The 20,767-nt window shown below is 48.7% G+C and overlaps 1 protein-coding gene across 4 annotated transcripts in view; it reads right to left on the bottom strand.

Moving 5' to 3' along the window:
- Positions 1-20,767, bottom strand: part of LOC147631077 (phenylacetaldehyde reductase-like) — a 56,760-nt gene that overhangs the window by 24,697 nt on the left and 11,296 nt on the right. For all 4 annotated transcript variants that reach the window (XM_086809404.1, XM_086809406.1, XM_086809403.1 and 1 more), the window contains exon 3: positions 20,498-20,667. In XM_086809404.1, coding sequence (XP_086665530.1) covers positions 20,498-20,667 — 170 coding nt within the window. The remainder of the gene's footprint in view (positions 1-20,497; positions 20,668-20,767) is intronic.

Below are 20,767 nucleotides of genomic sequence, written 5' to 3'. Positions count from 1 at the left end.
TTTTTCAGTTATACGGTGTGGAATGCCAGACATCTTATCTTGGGACACATTCAAAGTGTCCCTACTCTTGGACCCCATTGGGAATCTTACGGCATTTCGACTGACATTCAGACGGTTTTTTGGTGGAGATTGTGGCATTCTTATAGGAATGCCACAAATTTCCTCCTTTATCTGGGTTTCTCTTCATGGTGGTCTAGCCACCAATCAGTGGAGGTTTGTTAGTGGTGCTTGCCCAGCTTGCCCTAGATGTGCAGGAGTTTCGGAGTCAATTTACCATTGTTTATGGGAATGCAGGGAAGCACAGAGGGTTTGGTCTGCGATTGCACACCTCTTTGGTAGGATTAAGAAGAATGCTATCATTTCTTTTGGTTCTATCATTTGGTTGACACAGTCTGGGCCTCAGCTGGGATTTGAGGGGACTGACAGGAGCTTGGCCATTATGGTTAGGCAAGGAGTTGCTCGGCAATGTTGTCTTCAGGATTTGCCACTTTCACACTTTGTCCCTCCGGCACAGAGGTTAGACAGCTCTTCGGAATTTATTGCTAGCATCTCAGCCTGGAATATCTAGAAGGCTAGATGCACCAAGGCCATTGAGGGTACTCCCGTTCTTGTTTCTCAGTGTCTTTGCAGGATTTGTTGTGATATTATTTACACCATCATGGCTACCTGGGCCAGAATCCAGGGATCTTCGAGGGCTGCGGAGAGGAAGCGCGGCCAGTTTATGAGAGAGTGGAACATTGGTATCTTTTTCACATCCTCTCACTCAAGATCCTATTGGCAGCACAGGGCTCCTGATTGGTTGAGATCTCCATCTTTCTTGGTGTGAAATCTCCATTTTGTAAAATTTTTTCATACTTAATAGAAGTCTCCTTTCTGAAAAAAAAAAGATTCTATCGTGACCACATGCTTCACTTGACAGGGATGGCTTCATCACACGGCTGAGATACATGCATACACACCTATCTTTTGGAGTGAGGTGTGCGATTGGCTAGGGCTAGATCCATACATCCTCCCATCAACTACGGAAAGAGACAACCAGATATGGACCAATGATGATTGCACTAGAAGATCGGATATGTGAGCTCTGTCGCACAGAGGCTGAGACAGAGGAGCATTACATATGTAGGTGCGCGGTATCCTACGAGATCGGGGGAGATTCAATTCTCTCTTCCGTGATGCATTTGGTCCACTTTTTAGGGTCATGGACTACCATGATCAGAGATGCCTAGGACTCTTCCTCTTGGAGCTTCACAGACACAGAGAGTCCCTACTACGCCACATGCCAGCAACAGCAAGGGGACCGAGGCAAAGGGCACTTACAGACTTCTTCTGGGCAGAGACTTTTAGAGAAGCCCCCCTCCATATGGATCCCATGTAAAGACCTCTACAGCAACCCCCACCCTATCACCGGAACCCCACGCAGTAGCAATTCGAGCCTAATCGAGAGGAGTGCGACTAGACAAAGCCACTGAGCTTTGCTGAGCACGATGGCCTTGCCTACGACCCTAATACTTCAGCCAGTATGGTACAGGATGGAGCTAGCTAGGTTGCATATCATGATCGTATACTCCATGCATATAGCTTTGCATTCTCCTAGTAGTAGAGCTCCATCCCCTCCCCCACTCATTGTACTTATTGCACACCCAAACTCAGCTTTTTAGTTCAGTACTTTTTCATTTTGTTGGGATGACAGAGGATACCCCACATAGGTACACTGATTTGTCTCATAGGCCGAGTTCGGTCTTTTGGGAAGACATTAATAAAATCTTTCTTTCTTTCTTTCTCTTCGCTATGTCATCTGCCGCACCAATTAGGGTTCCATCATCTGATATGCTGTGCAAAATTAGGGTTTTGCAGACTGTGCGCAGTTAGGGTTTTTTTTGGGCCCAGCTCACACGTGTAGGAGGCCCAAGAGAAGCTGGGGGTGCCCCACGCTCCCTTGGCACACCTTCGTGACCTTCACCGGGCGCCCTGGCACCCCTCGCAGCCCTTCATCGCCTTCATCCACAATCCCTCGTTCACACGTGCACAGTTCTCACATACCCGCCCATTGTGCTCATCTCTATGCCCGCCCATTCACTGCACCCCCATCTTCGCTAGCTCTCGCCTCTGCTACTGCTTCTGCAGTCTTTGTTAGTGCTTGCCTGTGCTCCCGTTTCCGCCGACCTGCATGCCCACCTCCAAAACCCCAGATCGATTTTTCAAATCTGCAAAATCAACTTTATCCTTTGTTCCCTTTTACCTTCTCTCTCTCTGTGTCAATTAGCCTTCATTGTTCCCTCTTTCCCCCTCTCTCTTCGTCAATTAGCCTTTCTCTTAGTCGATTTTTCCCCAATTTTGAGAAAAATTTGATTTGGTTTTGTTTCCCATCTTCTCCGTGCTACCTCCTTTTTTGCTCCCTACCATTAGAAATTACCTACTATCACCTGCCCAGACACATGGCACTCCTATGCAAGCTCCCTCTATCATATCCCCCATCAGCCACCCTTACCCCCACCACCAAACCCCTGCCCCACCACCTCCACCTTCTTCACAAAGGGCATGGTCTTCAAGGCCATTCGTCTATGCAATGGGCGAGCCCAAGATCATGAGGGACTCACTACCGAGTACATCTCGCATGCCCATGATACCCTAGCGCCCCCACTAGCCTACATGTTCAATAGAGCCCTTTGTGAAGGATTTCCACCCTCTTGGTCCACCAACACCATCACCCCCATCCTCAAAGCCGGAGATCCACTTGATCCTAATAACTACAGGACAATCATGATTGGCCACACATTGGCCAAACTCTATGGATCAGTGCTAGAGGCGGAGCTCAGTTCATTTGCAGAGAGCCAGGGATGCAGAGCCTCAGGACAGGCTGGCTTTCGGAAGAGCTACTCTACCCTTGATCACACCTTCACCCTCCATGCCATCATCGAGGAGGGTAGAGCACGACACCAGAGGATTTACTGCTGCTTTGTGGATTTTCGCAAAGCTTTTGATACTGTAACCCAAGCCCGCCTCTTACACAGTCTACAGGAGATCGGAGTCCCATTTGACATGGTTTGGAGCATCATCGCCCTCTAAGAGTCCGTCACCGGACGAGTGTGAGCCCCAGGAGGTGTCTCACAAGAATTTCCAGCACCATTGGGGTGAAACAGGGCTGCCCTCTATCACCCACTCTTTTCGGCCTCTACATTGAAGAGATCTTGATCTTCATTGATGGATTAGGCGGGGCTGGTCCCACGCTGGCAAGCATATTGATCCCCATACTACTTTATGCAGATGACATTGTCCTCCTCTCAGACTCAGCCGAAGGGCTTCAGAGACATTTGGATGCCTTACATGACTTTTGCACTCAGCGGGACCTCTCTGTTAACCTTGGTAAAACCAAGGCAATGGTCTTCAATACCTCTCGCCCCGTCACATCCAGATTGAGCTTCACATATAGAGGGGATCCTGTGGAGATTGTCTCATCCTATGTCTACCTTGGTGTCACTTTCAGTGGCCCACGCTTTACCATGCTTCCCGCAGCACATGCTAGAGTGACGCGGGGATATGCAGCCTTGAGCTTACTTGAGCGGCAATGCTTCCAGGCACATTTCCAGGAGCCCAGGACGAACGATGAGGATTGGCAGCGAGTTGAGAGGCCCCCATCATGATGTTCTCCCGTATGATCCGCAGCAAACCATCAGTCCCACACCAGATTATCCAGGTAGAGTTTGCTGCAGCCCCGATGGTAGTGGAGGCACTCTTCCAGACAGTCACGTACCTTTATCACATCAGTCACATGGATCCCCACACGTACCCGAGGCTTGCCCTGGAGTCCTCCAAACAGCTAGCACTTGAGGGGCACTCTGGAGTATGGTATGCACTAGTTTCCACTTGGTTCTCAGTATATGGGCTCTGCATGGACCGCCTACCCCCCCCTTCAGTATAGTTTGGACTCCCCTTTTTTCCAACTGTCTCACGAGGATACCAGCCGGGTTATCCGGTCAGATCTTCTTAGCCTCTACACACATTGCACATGGATCACACCCCCGGAGCTCCCCACGAAGATGCACTTTTACAGAGACCACTTCCTCACTCACTGAGGATGGATTCATCCAACAGCCGGGCTACTTGAGTGTTCACATGTCCCATGCCATGTGGATTGCGATTGGCCAGATACGGGTTTCTTCTCACCGCCTCAGAGTGGAGACAGGTAGAGCTAAGCGCATCTTCACAGCCGGGAAGCTCGTACGGACACCCAGAGAGGAGAGGATCTGCCAACTATGCCACACAGAGGTTGAGACGGAGGAGCATTACATATGCCACTGCCCAGTATACTATGAGATCCGCGGGAGGTTTCACTGTCTATTTCGTGAGGGATTCGGTCCACTCTCCAGGATCATCGACTTCCAGGACCAACATTACCTGGGCCTCTTCCTGCTTGAGCTCCGCAGACACGGGGACACCTTCTTGAGACACGAGCCCCAGCCACCCCGCCCCCTGCCTCGTCAGCCAACCATCACTAGTTTCTTCCGTACCCAGGAGGTGGAGGACACCGACATAGTGGATCTTGTGGATCCTCCACGAGCTGCTTTGGACCTACCTCGCCCGAGAGGAGTTACCTCGGACCGAGCTTCTGCACTCCAGCGTGCCCGACGCCCTCGACCCCCCCGTTGGCCACGATCACCTCATCAGCTCCAAATCCAGGACATGCTCCACCACTATCGAGCTACCTTTCCATGTGACATAGCTGAGGGAGACCTCTCAGCCATACTCGTCAACCCCATGCTTGACATTTTGGAGAGTGGTATACCATCTACTCGGAGCTGAGGTTGCTCCCATGTTTTTATGTTCTTAGTATTCCATGACGAGTTTCCATGGACAGTTTTGTATCACCCCAGTGAGATAGCTACATTTATGTTTTCATTCTGTTTTATTTTCCATTCCATGATGAGATATGCCATGGACATTATTGTACCACTTTGGTCTCATAGGCCCATTGGGTCTTTAGTAGACTGGCAGAGCAGCACAGATCCCCCGAGAGGAGAGGGTATGCAGATTGTGCAGAGAGGAGGTGGAGAGTGAGGAGCATTATGTATGCAGATGCAGAGCATATACAGCCATCAGAGAGAGATATCCCATTTTATTCAGAGAGCCACATTCCCTACGCCAGATCTTTGAGGCAGCAGACCAGCGCATACTGGGAAGATTCATTCTAGACATACAGCGTCACAGAGAGACATCATTACAGGCTCAGACAGCTCCAGAGGGGGGACGACAAACACAGATTACTACATTTTTTCAGAGATCCACCCCACTCCCAGCCCCTACACAGCACGGAATTACTCTCCAGAGAGCAGAGACACTCAGAGCCCGTAGGAGACAGAGGACACCTGGCTTTCGGACACCACGCCTATACCAGAGAGAGCTGGCAGAGATCAGAGCTCAGTTTCATAGAGAGGGTGCGGAGCGACTGGCTCACTTCAGAGCAAACCCGGGCATGTTCTTCAGGGAGCTGTGGACACCCCCTTCATTGATGTATACCATTCTATACCCCCAGTATGGTATAGGATGGAGCTAGCTAGGTTGCATATCATGATTGTATACTCCATGCATATAGCTTTGCATTCTCCTAGTAGTAGAGCTCCATCACCTCCCCCACTCATTGTACTTATTGCACACCCAGATTCAGCTTTTTAGTTCAGTACTTTTTCATTTTGTTGGGATGACAGAGGATACCCCACACAGGTACACTGATTTGTCTCATACGCCAAGTTCGGTCTTTTGGAAGACATTAATAAAATCTTTCTTTCTTTCTTTCTTTCTTTCTCTCTTGCAGCAACATAATTGCGTGCACAATGGGAGAGGTAGAGAAGCTCGAAAAACAGGTAGCCCTCATGGAGGACACCTACAAGAAACTCTTGGGTGACTTCAAGAAAAAGTTTGGCCACGCTCTCAACCAACAAGCAAAGGAGACGGAGGCCCTCCAGAAGGAAGTACAAGACAAGGACGCATGCATTGAGGTACTGGAACAGCAGGTGGCCGCACTCAAGGTAGCCCCCCCTCGCCACAGAAAGCCCAGCTTTGGGGGAACTTAATGCCCAAATGGCAGCACTTGAAGCCACCATTAAACGAGAGGTGGAGGACAGGAAATCAGGTACTTGCAGCGGATGTGGAGTAGGTAAATGCTGCCAATGACAAGCTGCGGGAAGAGCTACAGATCATGAAATCTAACTAGATAGAAGTTGTTTAAAAAAAACAGAGGGCCCCACAAGCTATCATGAATGAAACCTTGGAGGAGGAGAAATGCAGGAAGGCAAGGGCCCTACATGTATGCGTCCAGGGGTTAGCAACAGGGACCTCTTGCAAGGCCAATGCACTCACCCTATGCCAGAGACTTGGGGTAGCTGGGACGCCCTTTGCAGATGCGCGGAGAACCGGGAAAGACATGACATGTGAGAGGCCTCTTCTCATCTGCTTCCCTGAAACAACCAGTCGACAGGCCTTCCTAGATAGACGGGCTGCCCTCAAGGGCGCACAAATATTCATGGGGGATGATTTGACTCCCGCATAGGTAGCACATCATTCAGAGGCCATGGTGACTGACGAGAGGCCCACAAGGCCCGCAAATGGGCTGTCTACAGAGATGGCCGCATCATCATCACCAAGCGTTGCCCCAAATAGGGGTGCGGGGTCTATGAGACCACACAGTTGAGGCTAGCCGTATGGAACTGCAATGGCACTATGTGGTCTGACCAAGGAGGGATCATATTGCAGTATGCTATTTCCCTCGGAGCCACTCCTGTTATGCTAAGTAGCATGGCCAGTCACCTTTCCTACCACTCTATAGTGATATCATGGAAGTCTCTTGCCTAGATGAAGTCCTCCTACAGAGAGACTTCAACGCCACAACCGGGAGCCGCCAAGTTCCTGTACTTGATTTGGATGACCCCATCAGACCGCAGGAGCTGGACATCAGTGACACGGGCCTCATAAGATCATAATAGGACAGGAAGGTGACAACATCTGGGAGGTACCTCCTGGAGCTCAGAGCTGCACACGGTCTCGTTATTTATAACAGGATGCCCCGTTGGCCCTCCTTAGGCATCTTCACCTGCTTTCCACACTGAGGCGGCTCCAACACCATGACTGGGATCTCTGCCTTTGTCACTCCTCATCCCTGACTTCTCCACCCCGCCACCCCCCGTCGACGCTGACCACACCTATCTCCACTTCACCCTCATGTGCACATTAACCACAATACTCCCCACCACTCACTACACTCAGATCCATTTTGATCACGAGCTTGATGGTGTTTACTTGGACCACATTTATCACCACCTCCAAGGTATGGACCCTCTGGGCCTTTTGCCCCCCTTGCCACCCTCACATCCTAGCTCACCACCGTCCTTCATACATCCGCCACCACCTCCTTCATATGCACACCCCGCGGATGGTATGACAACGAATGCCAGGCCACCCGCTCCCGTCTAAAGTATGGTATGCGTTGGACAGATGCTGAGGCGCTTAGCACAATGGATTTCCCGATGCATTACCAAATGCAAGAAACGAGAGTTCTACGCTCGGAAAGGGGATGAATTATATAGACTCTTCCTAGGGTCTAGCTGCAAGGACGCTTAGAGAGAACTCCATAAGCACTGCCCCCCCACGCACATCACATGCCCGAACACTTGGCACTTATGCACACTCTCCCTATCATATCTTCGACCAGCCACCTCTACACCCCCCCCCACCCGCCACATCCACTTTCTTCATACCGGGCATGGTACTCATGACCATTCGTAGACTACGTAATGGGCGAGCACACCGATCATGTGAGGGACTCACCACCGAGTACATCTCCCATGCTGATGACACTTGCACCCTTACTAGCCTACATGTTCAATAGAGCCATGTGTGAGGGATTCCCACCTTCCTCGTCCACTAACACCATCACCCCCACCCCCACCCCCACCCTCAAAGCCGGAGATCCACTTGATCCCAATAACTACACGATGATCATGATTGGCCACACATTGGCCAAGCTATATGGATCGGTGCTAGAGATAGAGCTCGATTCCTTTGCATAGAGACAGGGATGTAGGGCCCCAGGATAGGCAGGCTTCCAGAGGAGCGACTTTACCCTTGACCACATCTTCACCCTTCGAGCCATCATCAAGGAGGGCACAACACGCCATCAGAGGATCTATTGCTGCTTTGTGGATTTCTGCAAAGCTTTTGATACTATTCCTTGGGCCTGACTACGTTGGTGCCTATGCCCCCAGCCAGCCCAAAGAATATGCATAGCTGCCCCAAGAGGCCTACCATGCACATCTAAGATCAAATCATTCCACAGAATGGGCTGCCGGTTAACTTCCTCCGCTGAACGCGGGGGGATGTGTACCAAAAAACTCCTCGGCAGTCCCAAGCCCGTAGGAGGGACCTAACCAGGGGGGATGAAGGGGAGTGGTGAACTGCATCCGAAAAAATAAAGCGTGAGCTGAGAGTCCACTCACCTCTGCGAATAGGGACACACTTCGTGATCTACTACATGAGAAAGTCCTTCCACGGCTGCATGAGAAAGTCCTTCCACCGCTGAGTGCCTGGAAGAAAGCCCCTAACAACCAGCTTACAAAGCAAAGCCTTACATTGCACCTCAGGGTTAATGATATTCAATCCCCCTTCCTGCTTAGGCCTGATAATGGTTTCGCAAGCAACTCTAGCCCTGGTGTGTGCATTTCCATCAACCCTTGACCAAAGAAAGTTCTGAATAAGGCGACGAAGTTGGCCAATGCAGCCCTTATGAAAAATCCAGCACGAAGCGATAAACCAAGTCGTGGCTAGCAAAACTTGGTTAACCACCAAAGCTTTAGAGGCCAAGTCGAGCTTCCTCCTACTCTAGTGATGAAGTTTGCTTTTACTGCTTAAGACGGATCTGGAAAGGACATCACAGGATACATCAGCCTGCACAGAATATGGAGAGTATCTCTTAGCCCTCGGCGGGGCTCATAGGCTAGCCATTTATAAGTGGGTACACATCTGGAGCGGACATCACAGGATACATCAGCCCGCACAGAATATGGAGAGTATCTCTTAGCCCTCGGCGGGGCTCATAGGCTAGCCATTTATAATGGCCTGGCTAGATGGCCTAGATCCAACTCCTTCACCTCCTACCCCTTCGGACATGGAGCTAGTACAGTGGACTATCTAATGGGATCCCTCTCTCTCATCCCACTCATTCCGGAGTTTACCATCTCTCCTCGCCCCATCGGTGTTGCAGCCGACCATGCATTAGTGCTGGCTTGGAAAAGGTTTCAGAGCCTCACCGAGGTACAAAGATTGGATTTCACGTAGCACTTGAGAGGCTCTAGCCGAAGGATTGCACAGATTGATGCAGCCATTCCCAACCACTCGATTACTGGATATTTCTTAGAAGGCCGTCATCATTCTTGGTTTGGGGTTTTTTCTGGGACAGGTGTTCCTCTTCAGGTTATGGGTCTCCCCTTGCCTAGGGAGGATGATGTACCGGTCTTTTTTTCTGTACAAGATGGATGGCAGCAGGAGAGATGTGACGTGCAAGACCTTATTGAGGGCCCCCAGATTCGTCCAGTCAGAGTTGTTGGCAGCTTAGAGTTGACCCCCCCAGGGATGATCACAGAGAGTGTTAGCCTTTGGTTGTATGGTGGCTGCCCTATCAGACATTTGCATTGGGACCCCGGTGAGTGGGAGTGGAAGGATGCTTGTAACCCTTTGAAAAGCATGGCTTTTTTCAGTTATACGGTGCGAATGCCAGACAACTTATCTTGGGACACATTTAGAGTGTCCCTACTCTTAGACCCCATTGGGAATCTTACGGCATTTCGACTGACATTCAGAGGGTTTTTTGGTGGAGATTGTGGCATTCTTATAGGAAGCCACAAATTTCCTCCTTTATCTGGGGTTCTCTTCATGGTGGTCTAGCCACCAATCAGTGGAGGTCTGTTAGTGGTGCTTGCCCAGCTTGCCCTAAATGTGCAGGAGTTTCGGAGTCAGTTTACCATTGTTTATGGGAATGCAAGGAAGCACAGAGGGTTTGGTCTACGATTGCACACCTCTTTGGTAGGATTAAGAGGGATGCTATCATTTCTTTTTGTTCTATCATTTGGTTGACACAGTCTGGGCCTCAGCTGAGATTCGAGGGGATTGACAGGAGCTTGGCCATTATGGTTAGGCAAGGAGTTGCTCAGCAATGTTGTCTTCAGGATTTGCCACTTTCACACTTTGTCCCTCCGGCACAGAGGTTAGACAGCTCTTGGGAGATTATTGCTAGCATCTCAGCCTGGAATATCTGGAAGGCTAGATGCACCGAGGCCATTGAGGGTACTCCCGTTCTTGTTTCTCAGTGTCGTTGCAAGATTTGTAGTGATATTATTCACACCATCATGGCTACCTGGGCCAGAATCCAGGGATCTTCGAGGGTTGTGGAGAGGAAGCGCGGCCAGTTTATGAGAGAGTGGGACATTGGTATCTTTTTCACGTCCTCTCATTCGGGACCCTATTGGCAGCACAGGACTCCTGATTGGTTGAGATCTCCACCTTACTTGGTGTGAAATCTCCATTTTGTAAAATTATTTGATACTTAATAAAAGTCTCCTTTCTGAAAAAGAAAAAAAAGATCCGTACCCACCGTGTCAATCTCCTGGTACATGGGATCATCTGTCTCAAAGAAGGGTACCTGTGCACCTGCGGTGCGGGCATTGAAGTCTCCAGCCAGGAGGATGTCCCCTAGACTGGAAAACTTCATAATGTCACCATAAAGGGGCAGGTACGGGGACTCTCCATGGGTGGCATATTTAGAATTGGAGGGTGCAAAGTAGCACACTGCAAGGTAGATGTCTCGGGCCCTCTCTGTCTGGATCCTCACCCACAAAAACCGTGCGGCCTCATCCCGTCCGACCACCTCTATCACATGTTGAAGCTCCTCCCTATATAGTAAAGCCACCCCTCCCGACCCCCGGGTACCCCCGACTGTGCGTGGGTGTGGGCGGTGAACAGACTCCCATTTGTATCCTCTCACCTTTGGAAGCCGACTCCCATGGCACTGACGAGTCTCTGTGTATAAGACCAAGTCTCTCCCTCTAAATGTCTCCTCGAATAGACCTGCATCTGTCCTCAAGGCGCCATTGCAGTTCCAAACCTCAATCTCTAGCTTGGTCTCATAGGTCTCGCATCGTCATTGCGCACGTCGCTGGGTGATGTTCACCCTCCCATCACTGTACACTGCCCATTTCCCTGCCTTCCGTGCATCCAAGATGCATGGCATGCACTCCCTCCTGTGTGCCACCTGTGCTAGTGTGAGATCATCTTCGAGGTAAGTCTTTTCTCCTTTTAGTGCCCACCTTTTGGTAAGGAATGCTTGCCTCGCCTCCAACCCCACAAACTTGAGGATGAGTGCGCGTTCCTTGGTGGTGTCTTTGTTCACCCTCCATGCCTCAAGGAAGGGGGTATCAGCGATTTCTAGCTTTCTGCATAGTGCTATGGCTTCCTCTTTCGGCGAGGCTCTCTCATTCAATGCCCTAATCTTCCTTCTTTTCTCCTCTTCGAGTGTGTCGTTGATGATGTTTGGGGATGATGGTGGGTTCCGTTGCTTCTTGGCAACCTCAATCCAGCTGCCCGCTTCTTCCACTTGTTTCTGTGTCTTCTTAATCACCTTGGCCCATGTGGTTGCCTCGTTTGCCTTCTTCTCCTCTTGTTCCTGGAGGGTCTTCATTTGCTCTCTAAGTGTATTCAGCTCATCATTGAGGGATAGTTGAATCTCTCCTTCTTCGAATTGAGTACATGCCCTCAAGGTCTCGTTTTCCACTCTAAGGGTGGCGACTTGGGCCCCCAGCTCCGTGATTAGTGAGGTGTGGTGGATGGTTTTTGCATCCAACATTTGGACCATTTCCTCCTGCATCTTGCTTAGCTGAGAGAGAAATGTTATTAATTAACGTCTTCAGAAGGCCAAAGTGACCTATGAGACCAAAGTTACAACCGTGTGACATCTGATACAGTATCTGGAAAAGAAAAGAAAGGACTTAAAGTAAGTATCTAGCCCTACAATACATCAGTAGGAAGCATCCGGAAGCAGCAACTAGGGAGAGTGGGAAGCTAATGCTACTAGTCAAAATGGGGTACATGAGTACATGGCTACATGAATACATGAATATGGGGGAGTACAAAAGTGACAGTGAGTACAACAGTATATGGCTGGAGTGGTAATCATCCTAGGAGCTCTAGCATGGGTCTCTGCCGGATGGCCTGGATATCTGCCATAGTGAGATGCCTGGTCGGACGAGCTTGATGCCTCGCAATGATGCTCTGAATCCTCCGGTGTAGGCACCGTCTCTGATGTAAGGATCCGCGAACCCTCGGGCGTTTGGATCTGCCCAACTGGATAGCTCTCTCAACTAGAGTCCCACGGGGTGCCCATTGTTGGGCTGTCGGCTGTGTGTCCTCCCGGGTAGTCCCTCTAAAGAAGTCAGTAATCTGTCTGTGTGTGGACTCCCTGCCAGTTGGGCATCTGCTCCTCATAATGGACTCTCTGAGCTTGCGGATCTCCAGGAGATAAAAACCCAAGCATCGCTGATCACAATAGTCCATGACTCTAGCCAGTGGTCCAAATCCCTCTCTGAAAACGCAATGGTAGCGCCCTCGAATCTCATAATATGCTGTGCAGCGACAGATGTAGTGCTCCTCCGTCTCTGGCTCTATGCAACAAACCTGACATATCCTGTCCCCTAGAGGTATGCCTCTAAATCTGCCTGTCTCTATCTCTAACTGATGTGAAGAGGTGCGGATCTGCCCAATGGTGCACCTCAATCCATGAGACAAATGGGTATCCATGTAGCTCGGTCTAAGTATAAAGCCATCCTCAGTGGTGCGGAGAAGATGGTCTCTATAGAAAGCCATCTTCGTCCCTAACTCCTGTGAGGGCTCTAGCCATGTCCTCCTAGTGTCCAACTGAATGAGGTCCTGTCTGATGACTCTACTAATCTCAGAATGTGTCAAGGTGAGAGAGGGTGCCTCTAGAGAGTACTGGCAAGGTGGAAGTCTGTCTAAGCTGAATCCGTGGAGCTCAAACCAGGATGCTATCTGCGCATGGCTGGAGAGAGAGAGAGAGCTTTCCTCTCCACATGGCTGTGGGCTGATTTGCGCCGTTTGTGTCTCGTTGTCGGTCCCCTTTGACGGTTGTGTTCTTGTTGCCCTTGGTGCTGGCTGCTCTTGCCGCTATGGCTAGGCTGTTGTTACCTGCTGCTATGGTTGGTTCTTCGCGTTGGCCAGGTTGTGGCTCTTGTTTGCACATGGTGGTGTTTTCCCATGGAATAAAACCACTCTAACGCTCCCCCACTCAAGGTAAAAGAAAATCATGCCTTTAACTCATCTGGCTGCATATAGTCGGCAACAATGCATTGTAAAATAAATTGGTTCACATGTCTGTCCACCTCATCCTCCCCAACTCCATTGTAGGGTTTGATCTCTACTTCTCTAGGTCTAGGGATTTTCGTATGAGCACTAACATCCCTTGCACAATCCTTCTTTTCCTTACTAATCTCTCGACCCAACCGATTCTCTATATGCACATCTTCTTTGAGATTACTCAAAAATTCCTCCTAGATTTCTTCAAAATCCTCATCACCTTTCTCACTAGGAGTTCTAACATCATGTCTCTTTTGTTTAGGGCTAAAAAGTATGCAATTATCCCATAGTGTCAAAGCAAAATCTAGCAGGCTAAAGCAAAAACCATATTTTGATATTATAAGCTCCATTTTAGAGAAAATAGAATCTTTTACCTTAGCACATTAGTGTCCCACCGGACGTGCCACTGTCAAGAAATATTTTTCACACAAGCTCTGGAGTCAAGCTCACCCAGGAAATACCTAGTAAAGATGCTAAAGATGTATGCACCCTATATCCTCAAAGTCCAAGGCAAAGCCGCGAAATGCATGAATATTAAAATGGCTGGTGTGCGACAAAATCCACTGGCAAGAATGTGCAATGCAATCCTTGTGAATCAATTCTTCTCTTCTCTCCCTTCACCAACACTTGGATGCAATGCTTTGCAAATATATGATGCATTTCATGTAACACACAACACTAAAACACAATCATTCTGGTAAAAATTTAATATAACAGGATAACAATGTGTGGGAATATATGCTAAAACTTTTCTACAATCGGGCTCACCAAAGAGTTAAATGTGTTATTATTTTTTTATTAGAAAATATAAACGTTCACCACTTAATGTATTTGAGCAAAGTATTCAAAAATATAGTGAGAGAAGAGCAGATCTCTTTTGTCTTTGTTGCCAGGACTTGTATGTTGTCTTCTTGTTATTGTTGATGCCGTTCTTGGGTGTGTGTGTTCTCTCGATGTTCAAGATAAAAAATCAATCAATATAATTGTACAATTTTTTATCAAGACCTCTTTTTGTGTGTAAAATCACAATGTATGTGTTGTGTTTCTTTTTTGTTTTTTTTTAGGAGAGGAATCCTTGAAAATTGCCACGCTTCAAGTTACATGTAGTAGTTTTTATCCCACATAGTGTTGAAGGCTTTCAATTTTTTAGGGTATATATAGAACTTTGAACATATATTCCTTTCATCGAGTGAAATGAGAGAGATTGTTGCCTCTCCTCATGTGCGGTTGTCTGTGCGCCGTTTGTTGTTGTGTGGATATTGCCTCTCACACCCTCCGACCCTCCTTCCCACCCTTCGTCTCTGGCTCTCCGTTTAGCAGGTCCCACCGACTCGTCTCTTTCGGAGCCCACTCTCCTTCTTCCCTCCGCCTCTCCTGAGCATTCCCACCACCCTCCGACCGAGCCAGACCCAGGGCAGAGGCAACCGGTGAGTTCAGTCCGCCGCTTGATTCATCGCTTCTCGGAGCCGGTTGAGATGACCATTGCCACCTCTCCAATGAGGGTTCTCTTGCCAGAGTCACCAATGGCCCCCCTAGGATTCTGGGGTAGCCAATGGATTACAATTTCTTCCGATGTCTCCCTGTCAAAGGAAATGGTATCTTCGAGGAGACACTAGCTCCCATTCGGATTTATGTGGTATTTCATCACTCCACGCCCTCCACACCAGAGAGTGGCGCGATGATCTTCTCCTTACCCTTGAGTGTAGCACCGGGGAAAGAATGGAATACGAAGTCGGTGTCTGCCGCCATCCAGGGGCAGGCAGTCGATTTCTCTCATCATTTGCATGATCTCCGCATCACCAACATGCTTATCCATCTTTGGCCCTTGGCTTGGATGGAGTTGGGAGGCTCGGGACACATAGATCAAGACAGGAAGGTGGTGTCCTCCAGCTTGGAGGTGTTGCTCTTTGTGTTCCTTCATATCTCAGTAGTATCCCTTCCCCCCTCCTACAGATACCTACATTGCAACAAGTACCCCAACTTATGCTTATTCCCTGGCCCGGACAGAGTGGCATCACATGGAGGGCAAGATCCGTGCCCACCTAACGCATCTTCATCCTAGGACTGAGTGTGACTACTACTCGTCGAAACCCACACCCCAACACTCTTCAAGTGGAGGGTAGTTCCGATAGTTCCGCTTCCCTCAAAGATTAGATATGCGGATTGCCTCATGGAACATCTAGGGTATGGGAGGGCCCAGTGCTTTCAGAGACATGGCGTCCTTACCAAGCAGGAGTGACACTTTCTCCTCTCCCTGTTTTGGCCCCTCCGGGACGCAGAGGGGAATTTGTATTTCTATCAACGAGTAGCTCTTGTCAGCAATAGTTGGCTCAGGTATCATTGACACTGGTCGGGCTCAGTGGGTGACCATCACGATTGGCGAGGATTGTGTGGGATTTTTAAATGTATATACTCCAAATGCTGTTGCAAGTAGAGCCACCTTTAGGTGTATGGTTCACGAGACCCTTCTATGCACTGACTTTTAGTAATGGGTTAGGACTTTAACATGATAGAGTCAGTAGAGGATAGACTCGGAGGAGGCATGGCTACAGTTTCTCGCTCAGAGTACCCTGCTTGGTAGGAGGTGATCCTGGCTCTTAGGGGGCAGGAACCTTAGCACTTACTAGGGTTTGGACACAACTCCGGGAGTGGGCTTGCGGTCGTGGGGGCATGATCCGTATTTAGCCAGGCACTACTTTCTACGATCACGCTCTGGTTATTTTATATCTGGAGGATCCTTGGAGGCAAGACAGACACTTGAGCACTCGTATCCTTGACAACCTCATTCAGGACTTCAAGATATGCAACACGATAGAGCAAATATGGAAGGGGCTGGATTTTCTCTCAAGATCTGCCGCAAGCACCTTCGATGCTCGCCTAGGTGAGATTAGCAATTTACTTCGAGGGCGGTTCAAAGCAGACTAGCTGGATTCCGTGAGCAAGAGAAGAGCATTTGCCAAGGCCTTGCTTCTCTTCAGCGACTTCATGAGAGCTCCTCAGATAGCCCATGGATTGAGGGTGTCCATTGGCTGCTGCCCGTATAGAGCTCATATCCATAGACGAGCAGAGGGTGGAGAACAGATACCATGCCAGAGCTTCCTTTTGAAGCCAGGTGAGCGATAGAGTCACTGTGGATTTCCTTGAGATTGCAGGCCCCCACAAGTGGAGAGATGGTATCCACGGGTTGCAAGGCCAGGATGGATCACGGGTGCCCCGATATCTTCACAGGTGGTGGATACACGAGAGCAGGTCAGGCGGCACACGAAAAGAGAGGTGGTTTTCCCCGCTCTCCGGACTTTCCTATTGACTCCCTTCACAGTTGAGGAGCTAGTGGAGGCCTTGACAACACTCCCTAGGGGAAAAAGCCTGGGAGCAGACGGACTTCCAGTCTTCTTTTTTCTTCATCACGAGGATCTCATGGAAGGTGGCCTTAGAGCAGCCTTCAACGAGATTATGACTACGGGTGCCATGCTAGAGAGGGTGGTGACAGATTGGAGATTTGGTAGTGGAGACTCATCACCCTCCTCGGGACTGCCTACAAGATTTTGGCCAAGGCCATCAACCGGAGACTTTAACTCTTTGTCCCCGACATGTTTTGTTTAGGATCGGAGCATTTTGGAGGACATCTTTACTTTCTGGGAGGCGAGAGCTTCGGCCAGGATTCACCAGTAGGATCTCATTGTGCTCCTTATAGATTTTGAGAAAGCCTATGATAGAGTTGATTGGGGCTTTCTGGAGAGGACAATGTGCCAGATGGGATTTTTGGAGAAGTGGATCCGTGGTGTTTTCGGACTTTACTCGGCCTCTCATAGCTAGGTTCTCATTCAGGGAGCCAGAGGTCACAGGTTTCCCCTTTCTCGCTTGGTCCAGCACGGCTGCTCTCTAGCACCCTATCTCTTTCTATTTGTTGCCGAGGCCATGAGCAGTTTTCTATCAGCTCAGGAGACTCAACTCCAAGGATTGCGTCTCCCCATCCATGAACAAGAGAAGCTGCTAGACTCAGTGTTCGCAGATGACACAGCAGCATACATATCAGGAGACGTGGGGAATTTTCAAAAATCTCAAGAGGTGATAGAGATCTTCTATCACACATCAAGAGCGCAGATCAACTCGCACAAGTCGTGTGGATTTTGGGTTGGCTCGTCCAGATGAGGCGAGGGGCCCTCCAGTCTGTTATCTTGGATGCCAAGTGGGCATCGATATCTCCCCAAGGCAACACTTAGCCCCTCTTCTTCTGAGCATTCGAAAGGAGCTTCTATATTGGAGTTAGAGAGGCTTACCTTAGCCGGCCAAGTGGTGGTGGCGAACTAGGTTCTTCTTGCCACCATGTGGTATATTACTTCTTGTTGGGCCTTCTCACGAGCCTGCATTGGTTAGGTTTAGCAATTGTTCCGCAACTCTGTGGGCTGGCAACGACGAGAGGCCTGCCCGGGTCAAGGTGGCCTAGAGAGTGATCATACAACCGTGCCACAGAGGGGCCTTGGGCATCATCGACCCCGAATTGAGGCGCAGGAGTCTCCCAAACTTTTTTGATTTCAATAAAACCTTCATGGAGTGTCTGCAACGGTTGCAATTCACGATTGTGGGACACAGGTTCTATGCCTTCTTCTCTCACTGAGGGGCTTATTTATCTTATTCCTAAGAGTGGGGATAAGACATTGATTGGCCAGTGTAGACCTATCACCTTACTTAGGACTGCATATAAGATTCTTGCTAAGGCAGTGAGCATCAAATTGCAGCCAATTTTGCAGGATATTATTCATGATACTCAGAATGGATTCTTACACGGCAGGAGCATCTTTGATAACATTTTCACGTTTTGGGAGGCCGTTGAATGGGCTAAAGCGAGCAATTAGCCCTTAGCCATTCTGCTCTTGGATTTTGAGAAGGCCTATGATAGAATGCATTGGGACGTCCTTCAGGGTACTCTTAGCCATATGGGCTTCTCTCAAAGATGGATCAAGAGAGTTTCATGCATGTATCGTGATGCCCACAATAAAGTGCTTGCTTGCAGTGATAGAGGAGAGCGGTTTCAAATTTCTCGCTCAGTACGGCAGGGTTGCCCTTTTAGTCCCATTATTATATATCATAGTTGCAGAGGCCATGAGCATCTTTCTCCGCTCCACTGCAGGTATTTCTGGATTGAGGTTGCCTCTTCGTAGTCAAGAGGAATTGGTTGACTCTGAGTTAGCTGATGACACAGCCATGTTCTTGGAGGCTTCACATATATGCTTATGTTCCTTCCAGGTAGCACTAGAGGAGTTTTGTTTGGCAACAGGGACACTCATTAATTGAAACAAATCTGTTGGTTTTTGGGTTAGTGATTCACCAAGAGTTGCTTGGGGTATAGATCTTGGTTTTACTTGCATCAGTACAAGATGCACTACTGGATATTTGAGATGCCAAGTTGGGATTGATATTTCTCCTGCACAACAGTTTGCTCCGGTACTCATGAGTATTCGGAAGAAGCTCCTCCATTGGAGCTTCAGGAGATTACATTTAGCCTCCAAAGCTTTGGTGGCTAATCAAGTATTGCTTGCCTCAGCTTGGTTTATTGCCTCTTGTTGGTGCTTCTCTCGTGCGTACATTGGTCACTTGCGGAGATCGATCCACAATTTTCTCTGGTCAATTTTGGATGGCACCTCAGACACTCGTGCCAGGGTAGCTTGGCTCGCAGTTATTCAGCCCAAACGAGAGGAGGGCTTGAATATTATCGATCCGGATGTTTAGTGCAGGGCGTTGCTCTGCAAACTTGTGGTCAGAGGTTTCCTACCAAGCACTAAGCCTTGGAAGGATTTTTTCTTGTATTTCTGGATGTACACCCCGGGCTGAAAGCAACTGGATGCCCAGCACACGATTTTTGTTCACAGAGGCTGATATCAAGACACCATCTTCCCCTCTTATTACAACCATTGTCAGAGCATGAAGAAGCATGAGATCTTTTTTGCGACAAAGGCTTCCTAGGTCTTTGGATGAGGCTGACCAACAACCTATTATGTGGAATGAGCTCATCAGGGATGAGGCTGGCGGTCGGCCACTTGGTGAATCTCGTTATATGCAATGGTCAGGATGGGAGAAATATGCATACACAGTTCTTGCTTGGAAGCCCTTTAAGATTCTTCCGGAGGATCGGAGAGCTGCTTCCATGTAGCATCTTAAGCGCTCTCACATTCATATTGATCATATTGATGCAGCTATTCCGCATGAGTGGCTCTTTGGGACCTTCATGGAGACTATCATCCGAGTTGGCTGGGAGTTTTTTCGAGGATAGGCATACCTATGCAGGTCATTGCTCTCCCGCGCCCATGCTGGCCCAGAAGAAAATCCGTTAACAAGTATAGTGTTTGCATGTCAGGTTGTGAGAACACGTACAAGAGAAGATCGCAGAACCTGCAGACCATGTACGAGATATGAGAAAAGTAGCCAAAAATAGGCATGCACCAGACAACGAGCATAAAGTGATCCTGTAAAGAATAGAACAAGGGTCATGTCCCCTAAGTGCTAGTATCCTTTCCCCCCAAGCAAAGTACTCTGCTCCTGAGACTGTGGCTGTGCCTCCTCAATGGTTATTGCTCTCAGGTGGTTTTGTTAGGCATTATGGTTGTTGTAGTTGAGTACGGCAATTGAGTAGTTTGTATTGTTGATCATGCTATTTCGATAAGCATGGCAAGCATTCGTTTTGCATTGTGTAATTCATTATGTAGATAATTCAGATCTCTCAAAACACAGCCCCATTACAAAAGCAGCCCCTTTGGACAGCAAAGGACAGTGCTGGAAAGGTTGGGCAAGCCGTGGGCAGTGGCTGGACAGGTGTATATGTGAGAATCTCCAAGTAACAGCTATCCAAACAACCAATCAGCAAGGCTTTGATGTGCATCAAAATCCATATGCACAGCTTATAGTTTTGCTGTTAAAGAAGCATAAGGATTTCCATGCAAAATTGGTTATATGTACCGTCTCCTTTGTTAACTCTCAGTTTCAGCTAAGGAAAACTCAAGCATGGTTAAATGTGAGATTCAAGGTATGAACACCATTGTGCCTAGTAAAATGGATACGTTTTCACATATTAGAAGACATATTACACCACCTCTGGATTGTCGGAGATCAATACTACAGGTGATGCAGTATGAAAAACTCCCTCACAACCATCTACAGCAGCATCAAAAGAGCCTTCATCCAACAAGTCTGCTTTGACAAGTTCAAGCCTCTCATTTGCTTGTGGCAGGTTCATTAAGTGCACTGTTTTCTCAAGGTTCTCTGCAAAAGGTGTCATCAAGTTATATAGTCAAATTCACAACATGATTCACATTGATATCTATGACCTTGTCAATTCTTAAAAAAGAAAATGACTTAGAAA

This window comes from Cibotium barometz, chromosome 15 (genome assembly GCF_041138505.1).
Source record: "Cibotium barometz isolate CiBa-2024 chromosome 15, ASM4113850v1, whole genome shotgun sequence".
NCBI classification, from domain to species: Eukaryota; Viridiplantae; Streptophyta; class Polypodiopsida; order Cyatheales; family Cibotiaceae; genus Cibotium; species Cibotium barometz.
The sequence above is the reverse complement of the archived record's forward strand: the minus strand, read 5'-3'. Positions and strand labels throughout refer to the sequence as shown.